This window comes from Trachymyrmex septentrionalis, unplaced genomic scaffold (assembly GCF_001594115.1).
Source record: "Trachymyrmex septentrionalis isolate Tsep2-gDNA-1 unplaced genomic scaffold, Tsep1.0 scaffold60, whole genome shotgun sequence".
Classification (NCBI taxonomy): domain Eukaryota; kingdom Metazoa; phylum Arthropoda; class Insecta; order Hymenoptera; family Formicidae; genus Trachymyrmex; species Trachymyrmex septentrionalis.
The window spans coordinates 6717276-6726804 of record NW_017305779.1 but is presented as its reverse complement, the minus strand read 5'-3'; the positions used below and the strand labels follow the sequence as shown (position 1 = coordinate 6726804).

The 9529-nt window shown below is 32.6% G+C and overlaps 1 protein-coding gene across 3 annotated transcripts in view; it reads right to left on the bottom strand.

The window, feature by feature from the left end:
• The window catches only part of LOC108752686 (zeta-sarcoglycan), an 80836-nt gene that overhangs the window by 5975 nt on the left and 65332 nt on the right, over window positions 1–9529 (bottom strand). For all 3 annotated transcript variants that reach the window (XM_018493715.1, XM_018493716.1, XM_018493718.1), the window contains exons 4-5: window positions 6449–6638; window positions 4513–4705 (exon numbers count right to left, since the gene is read on the bottom strand). In XM_018493715.1, the coding sequence (XP_018349217.1) occupies window positions 4513–4705; window positions 6449–6638 (383 nt within the window). The remainder of the gene's footprint in view (window positions 1–4512; window positions 4706–6448; window positions 6639–9529) is intronic.

Genomic DNA, 9529 nt, shown 5'->3' with positions numbered 1-9529 from the left:
TGTGTGTGTGTGTGTGTGTGTGTGTGTGTGTGTGTGTGTGTGTGTGTGTGTGTGTGTGTGTGTGTGATCGTCATTTATTTAGGTGTTACTTAATTTATTTAGGTGTGAATTTATTCGCGTGACGCGTCATATCGCGCGGTATCAATGTGAAGTTGCTGCTTTCGTCCCATCACCCACTAAATAACGGTGCGACGTAGAAACGAACAGATAGACTTCGAACTGTGTGACCTAGTGACGCATTCGCTTGGTAAGTACGGTCGTAAATAAAAACTTATATAAATAGAAAATAGCTGTAGCATTCTCATTATTCGTTATTTTGTGCAACACAAGTGCGTATCCTGGTAATTTTCGAAAAGAAAGGAACAACGCAGTAGTGAAGCGGGCGCGAAACGGTCGACTTTGAGCTTTATGGCGTCATGACGCTTGGTGAATACGGTCATAAATTCGCAAATGAGACGTAGACAGCGAATAGATTCCGTGTTCTTACTATTCGTTATTTTACTCAGCCCAAACGCGTATACCGGTAATTTCTGAAAACGCATTCGATCGAGGGCGGAAATACTCGACAAAACGACGATTTCTCCCAATTCACATAAATCGCGAAAATTTATTTTTAACTCGTACTCGTGTCCCTTCTGTCGTAATATCGTGACATTAGTCGCCATCCTGAAACACGTGTGCCGTTTGTCCGTTACAGGTACAGTAATTTTCCGAATTGAAGCGAGGGGAGCAACAGGTGCAGTGTCGCGTTGGCTGTCCGATTTCTGAACATTTTCGTCTCCGCCATTCTAGATTCATGACGATACTGACTGCGTACCGCATGAAATTTGTAAGACATCACGATAAAAGAGTACGTATGCAATAAATATCGAAAACGTCGTTCGAAATATCACGCGATGATAATTAACTTATTTTTGCGAGTCATTATGAACGTTCTGGAAAAGCAGTTATCCTGTTCACCGAGCTATTAAATTATTGGTAAACTTCTTACTTATAAATCCAATTAATCAAATTCAATCGCTCGGCGAGCAGGCTAGCTGCTTTGTCGATCGACTTGAACACGGCCATGTTCAACAGAACGTTTATTTTACAACTGTTGGAAGTTCTTTTTGCTGATTGGATTATACTTTTAAATTTAGACGAATAGCCCTATTTCAACGAAGAGAATTTCCAATTGTTAAATAATTCTGTTAAATGCGGCCCACGAGCATCACATAAAAAAGCGAGATAACGTTAGAAAGGACAAGAAGTTTCATAAATTAAAAAAAAAACTTATTTGTGACCAATATTCTCGTTTGAGACAACAATCGCGTTTTTAATGTTTAAATTCATAAAAAGTCACGCAACAATACGCGTTTTTTACATTTTAATTAGCATTAATTTCGGCAATGCCATGCAAAGTATCACGCGATTACGTAATTACGCGATAACGTCTTTAATTAGTTCAAATATTTAGATTAATTTAATTGTGTGTTTAGTGAATATTGTGTAATCGGAAAACCGAAGAGGAACCTGATAATTTAAGGATAGGAGTCAGAGGATTCTGAGAGAAGGAAGAGGCCTAGGAAGGCATCGAGCGATGGCGGAGCAACGCTAAGGTGAGCAGTATTTTTTGTTTAGCACTTAGTACTCTTTTGGAATTAATCATTTATTCTTATGAAATAGCTTTGTCATTATATTTCATAGAATTTTTAAGTTAATTGATCTAATATATCAATTAAATTTTTTAATTTATAAGATTTTACATAAATTCTATAATTAAAAATATTTTTCATGAAAGTTGCATAATTTAATCAATTGCTTTAATAAATTTCAATTTCAACTTTCTAAAACTTTTAGAATGAATCTCACTTTGAAGAATAAAATTTCTCTCTTAAAAATTGAAAATTGAGCTACTCGGCTTAATTTTTACTCTTTGAAAAATGAGATTCTACTTCAAAGAATTTCTTAAAGAGAAGATAAATATTATAAAATTCAATACATGTAATAATAATTTTCTTGTTAACATACTAATTATTTTGAACGCTTGAAAATAATATTGTAATTTGAATATCTTTTTATGTTTCAAATTAACGTAGCTACAGTTACAACTGCGCTATTGCGCATCGTATCTGTAAGTAATAAATTATCTTTTATTTTAAATCGAGATAATGGAAATAATCGAGATCTATAAAAATTATATGAGTTATTTATTACATGTAACGCAGATTTAGATTTGCGTATTAATCAAATTCACATTTCATAGATCTGTCTTAAGATGAGTTTAAATAGATTAAAATCAATATTGAATTTTATGCTGGAAAAAAAGTTATCAATTTATTATTATATTAACAATTTATTTTCGATACAAGAATGTATTTTTTATCTATTAAACGACTTTATAATATTTATAACAAAATAAAATAATAAGTTCTATGTTTAATGTTCTATACGAGTGCATTCTTGTATCGAAAATAAATAAATAATAATAAATCAACTAAAATACTACAAAGTATTCTGCAAAATATATAAAAATTTTTTACTATATTTTTAAAATAATTTTTTTTTTCATGAAAAGTCTGTAAATTTTTTTATCGAGTTTTAATTGCAAAATATTTATTATTGTTACTTTTATTCATACTTATAAATTTGTTTCATAAATTTCAAATAATTGATATATTTTAGAATATATTTTTTTAATAAGACACTAAAACACATGTTAAATAAATAAATGCATTCTATAGAATAATTCTACAGAACTATAAACAATCATTGAGAAAATAGAATTAATGATAATAAAATTATTTAGAGAACATAATTAATGTACTTAATCTTCATAATATTCTCTTAATTCATAAAAATCTTATCTACTACAAAGTATTCTGCAAAATATATAAAATTTTTTCGGAATTTATCTAACAATAAGTGTCTCAGTAATACTAAAATATCTGATAATGAAATAATAAAAAAAATTGTACGATCATATAAAAAAATAATTATGATAACGTCTCGATACAATTCAATATAATAACAATGTGTATCTTAGAATATGAAAAATATTTTTTATATGTGATATATATATATATATATGTATAAACATCTCATTAGTCTTTCACTGAATTCTTTTTGAGAGAAGTGTGGCGGCATTATTTTTTTAACTTCACGATTTAAAATAAAACACCGATGCTACACAGCGATACAATCATTGCTCGATGAACGATGGCATCGAACTCGTAGACTTCAATTTCAGTGCATTACGTTCCAACAATGACGCGAATTGCGCCGTAAATCTCCGTGTGCCCGTAAACCGTCGTATTATATCCAAGTATTCCAGCAACAGAGTAATATCTGTATTGACTCCCGTGGTCCACAGTCGAACTCGAGCAATAATCGATTCTCTCTTTGAAGGAAACAGTCCACGCGTACGTTCGTCTCCTTTCGTTCTCCGCGAAGCTGCTCCTTTACCGCTCTACTCTGCTTTATTTCTTTTCCCACAGTCAGCTCCCCGATCTTCGACTTCTGCTTCCGTCTATCCTACCTCCTCGGGAACTCGTACGATCCGCGGTATTTCATATCTGGCGCAAATCCAATCCTATGAATATAATTTTCCGCGCGAGCAAAGTTTTATTGTAATCGTAAATCCGTCTGTAAATTGCCCGGCGCTATCAATAACCACGGTGCAGCGGTACAATTCCGTTTTGTCCCCCTCTTTGCTATCTTTCCAACCTCCCCGTCCTACCGTCACCACCATTCGCAGACTTCGATCTCTCGCCGTAATACACTGAGGTGCTTGGCGAGAGATGAGGATGAAGCCGGGGGGGGGGGGCAGAAAGGTTAAGGGATTGTACGAGCTTATTCGGGCCGAAGGTGTGATGATTGAAGGTATAAATAGGTGAGAGTTGCCATTTTCGAACTACGGCTTTTTCGCGAAGAAACGAAACATCACTACAATACGTTATTATTCGGTCGTAAGATCGAATGAGGACGATCGATTGATCTCATTCACTCGACGTCTTTATTATTAGTTTGCCTGCTAATGCACTACTTACTAAATATAAATACGCTTTATCCTCGACCTATAAACTTCATGTTCTTCATGGAATTTTCCAAAAAAACTAATGATGAATCAATGATCATATCTTAATAAATTATCATGCAAACTGTCATAGTTTAACAAACTATCATAGTTTAACAAATTATTTTTGCAACTGTCCGATTACCACGATAACACTGCTGTTCGATTCGTCTGACTCTATTTATATAGTTACTACTTGATAGGATATAATTATGTACACGGAAATTCACATTTGAACTTTGATGAAATTGATACGAATATTAACGATAAACACAAATAATTGCATAATATTTCGAAACAATCCACAAATTGTTTATTTGTAGTATAATATTAGATAATTATCATCCACAAATAGTTTGTGGGGAAATTTATACACATCAGGAATCTCTTTCGATTGCATAAAATTAAATATTACATATGCATATATAATATATCGTTAGGTATTGTAATATATTTACTTAAGACCGCGTCCCGATTCTCCTCTGACCAGCGGAGTCTGCACACTCCCTTGGAAAACGGCACCACCGTCGCCGGTCACCCTTAACATTTCCGCTCCCACGATAACTTGTTCTCTGTCCGCGGAAAAGAGTACGCCTCCTCTTGGATCAGTTATTCGGAAACCTCTAGACACACAGTCGACGCGATCTTCTCCTGGAAGTATAATTTAATTGAATATACTCTGATTGATTGATTTTTTATCTGAAATATATTAGGAATTGTACAGAGTGTAAAAAAAAACCATTCAGCATTTATACGGTAGATAATACATACCATATTGAGTGAAAAAGCCTTAGTGAATATAGATCGAGAAAGTTCAACCATTTCTGAAATATAATCAACTTTGTATATTAGTTTCATAACTGATTTATTGTCTCTTCTACATGTTGCATACGATGTGAAAAGAGAAAAATTAAGATTAAGTAGCACACTGATAGTTTATTTGAGAAAATTACAAATTCAATTTAGGAATGAGATGATCTATCCAATGCCTATCCAATCGAAATGACTGATATCAACTTACTGATTACTGATAAAATTTTTCGCTATAAAGTGTATATGGAAATTGAATCAGAACATTTAAACGCGATTTTGTAAAAGAGATAAATCTTAACGTCACACACGACACATAGAAATCATTAAGTCAGTTATACACAATCGTTTGTATCTTAGAAACGATTGAATTTTTTTACTTATATTCACTAAGACTTCTTTATTCAGTATGGTGTGTATATTACCCATTATATATATGCTGAATGGTTTTTTTTAACATCCTGCATTTAAAATGTATTAAAAATAATAATTATTGAAATTTTGTTTCTAAATTATATACATTGGTAAAACGAATAGTACTAACGGGATCTGTAGTTAAAAGTGGAAATATTTATTATTTGTTTGTATTTTAGAGGGGAAGTATCATGCGAGATTCACGAAGTTAACACGTTATATTTTTAACTTCGGTTTTTTAGTATCAAAAATATGGAAGTCTTTTTTATTTTTATAAGGAACTGTATAGAATTATGAATAGAGAAAGAGTACTACTAGAACTTTTTTTTTTTTAATATTATACTAACTTCGCAAATTCCATTTTTGGATTTCTGTGAGGAGCACGACATTTTATTAATATAAAAATACTAATGACAATTCTAATAATTTTTTTTTTCATAGTCCTGCAGTTAAAAATAAAAATAAGATAGAATTTACGCATTTTTTTTAATTAGGAAATCTCAAAATTAAAAAACGTGCAGCTCCGTTTAATAATTGTAGAATATACTAAAAGAAAAGATTGCTGCAGTAAATTAGATGGTAAAATATGGCATTTTTAATTGGTTGCAGCAGCTAATTTTAATTAGCCTATCCGCAATGTCAATATACGATTTCGATAAGCAAACGAAACCAAAAATTGGCTGCTACAACTAATTAAAAATGCTATGTCCTATTCAGTCAATCTTTTTTTTCAGTGTATAGATTTCTGCTAGTATTAACGAGAAATTGCGATGGAATTGCGATAAATTATCAGCATGACACTTCTTTTCCTAAAATAATTTTGTTTGAATTAGTAAAATAATTATGTAAGGCGCTCAAACTGATTAGAATGTGAAAAATTTTACAATATTTCTCGTCATTTGAGATACCTACGTAATTATTTTAATAATCTAACAAAATTATTGTCAGATCTGTATCTAGATAAATTTTGAAAGATACGTTAGCAAAATAATTACTCCCGTGTGTAAATTAATCTAGAATATCTCATGAAACTATATAGTTTCCGTATATAGTTTTAAGAGTTAGGACATTTATATAAATTCATTTCTCTCTGAGAAATTAAAATTACTTCTTGACGTCAAATTGTATGAAAAATGGAGGCTGCTGTACGCGACCATCAATATAACTTACCAACTGTTAATCGCGCGAGAAGCCGACCATCGTGAGATCTCGCCGAGGCCGTAAAATTACTCCATGATTCCAGCACTAAGTTTTTGCCCCTCCGAGATCTCAGGCTGGAGGCTACGAGGGCGTCTAACACGGCAGCTTGACCTCTTAGCTCGATTCCCCCAGGCACCACTTTTAGCGAGCCGATACCTTCCTGAAAGAAAAGGAAATGACTCAGGACAGAAGGGCAAATCGTCGAAACTTTCTAGGCCGCGGCTATAACGTTTGATAAAAATAGAGCAGAGTCTCGCCACGATTTATTGCACCCTTGTATACCCATTCTATTTTCTCTCAAATTGATAGCTGATTCAGGCTTCCCATTTCCTATAAATTCTGTATTTTATCAATCGCTAAAATACAATACTCAATTTCTAACGATGTCTCAATTGATTTTTTGATTTGTCAAGATATGTTCTTAAGAAGAAATCAAACTTTAAATTACACGCAGAAATTATCGTCAAAATTAAAATAGCAAGCAATACTACAGTCTATCTACATAAAATCGAGACAGTCTAAAATGTTTCCTAGTCAGTGTATCGTCGCAGGTAAAGCCGGAATTTATTAAAATCGGACTGCACGCTGGGAAGCCTAGCAATATCGATACCTTCGAGATCAAGTGAGCACACCATCGCGCTCGTATCGTAAAATAAAATAATATACTCCATTACTGCGTCGAGTTTCAGCGTGGTGGTATTAAGTATCGGTGGCGCGCGCCATTATTGCCACTTCAGACGGATGAATTATAAATGCGGCGATGAGCTACGTGCGGGTTACGCGCAGTGATCCATTGTACTCGTTCGTTTGAAATATCTGCCGTAATATCCGAAACAGTGGCGTAGGCAGAATTTTATTTTAGTTTGATATCTCTCTTACTCCTTCTCTCTCTTTCATTCTTTGTCTCCCTCTCGCTTATCGACCATCCATGGTGGGGTGTATCGAGCGAAGGAGAGTGGACGGCCACCGGGGTCGAGAGGAAAGGAGAAATACACTATAAAGTAGACACATTGCGCGTTTGCATTCATCTCGTAAACTTTGGGTAGTCTTCCACCTGGGACTTATCCCGAGTAGAAAGTGCAATTTAGCGTTTATGAAACCGCAGTCTTACCGCGTATAATTGCGATTGAACTTTGCCCCTGGCGATGTTAAAGGATATACGTCCGATAAAGAAGTTAAAATGTCTATACTTCTTCCTAAAATAATTTTAGATTTTACAAAATTAACTAAAAATACACACAGGGAAATACGTATTATAAAAAATACACACAGGGAAATACATATTATATGCGATATAAATACATATTATACACGAATGATAATTACTTGTTTCAAGTTCCAATTTCAAAAGTTTATGTATTTGCAAATCTATCATAAGTTCATTACAAGCATCAAATTTCTTTAAAGCATATTCTGAATCCTAGTATTTAATACTTCAATCAAGATTTATTAAATTAAAATCAAGAGTTTTTTTAATTCGATTTGTTTATTCATTAAGCTGAAGTCACTTCTTCGAACTTTTAATAATATTTTTAAAGAGAAAATAAATTCTTATTTTGAGTTTATATTAATAAGAGTTTTTTTTTAATCTGTGTAAGAAGTATATTTTAGTGTGTAAGAGGATTATTATTAAAAAATTTTTTTTTGTTAAAGATAATATTAATACTATTATTTAAGAGAAAGAAAGCAAATTGAGGAATTACTTTTTTTAGAAATACAATAATATTTTTCTGTATGTATACAGAAGATGTAAGTATGTCTATGGAAAAGTTTACGAGAAAACTAGAAAAAGTAAAGAAAGAAATTAAAGTTAAAGCTAATTCTAATAATATTCAGTTTCTTGAATTTAATTGTAATAGTTGATGTTAAAAATTTGCGTAGATTTTACTAGCGTGCATCAAATATGCGCGCGAAAATAAGTTGCATCGTTCTTTAATCTTCTGTCTGTGATATGAGCATAGTTTGACATAAGAGAGGCTGTCAATTACATTCCTCATATTAATACGAATGCGACGTATTTTAATATTGCTTGAGAATGCACGTATATCCGTGGAATAGCGTGTGACTCGCTAGAAACGTTAGAAACAGTTCGAAATGGATAGAGATCTCGCTTGGCAAATCTCCCAGTCGTAGTCTTCTCCATCGCCGCAAAGCTCTCCTTAAAATACTATTACGATAAAATAGTTCGTTCTTCGTCTACATTGGTTTCCGATGATTGGCCGCTCGATCGAAAGCAATCGCCACGCTCTGTCCGCTTATTATTACAATTGCGGGAAAAAGAAGAAAGCTGATCCAGGTACATATTTTGTTCAAACAGGGTTTAATTTTCGATCCAACGGACTCCATTTTATTCGACGTTTTTTTTTTCCTAACCAGCCATGGTACACGCTGACCGAGTCCGAAAATTTGCCGAATACGCGGTGGCAATTTGATACGTCGATTAGCGGCGAAACGGTAAGGATAATTTCCCTCCGTTAAACGAGATATGAAAAGCCAAATAGTCGAAAAGTCAATTTATTATTGCAAATACAACGGTATCCAATTGAAATTTAATCTTGACTTAGGTACATATTTCGAGCGAAATTAAAAATAATATTTATTTCATATGAACAGAATAAAATCTCATGTTAACACAGATAATCAAAATTAAAAAAAAATATTTCTGAAATAATACAATTTCCATCTTGAAAGCATAGAGAATCTCTTATTTATATTTTGTTGGTTTTGAAAGATATTACAAACTCATTGTCAAATATATTGAGTTTTCAAATATTCCTACATGCCAATAATGCTTTCATGATTAAATAAATTGGAAATGTCAAACATCAAATTCAATTATTTTATATTGGAATATCTTTTATAGTGCATGAAGATAAATATATCATTTTTCAATGTGGAAATGGACAATGAATATTGGTAAGAAAATTAAATTATTATGCTGCATAGACAATCACGATAGCAGAGTGAATATACGAGTGAACATCACGATACGAGTGAATGAACTTTGAATATATGTACATACTCTCTCTGAATTGTTTTCGTACGTGTGTT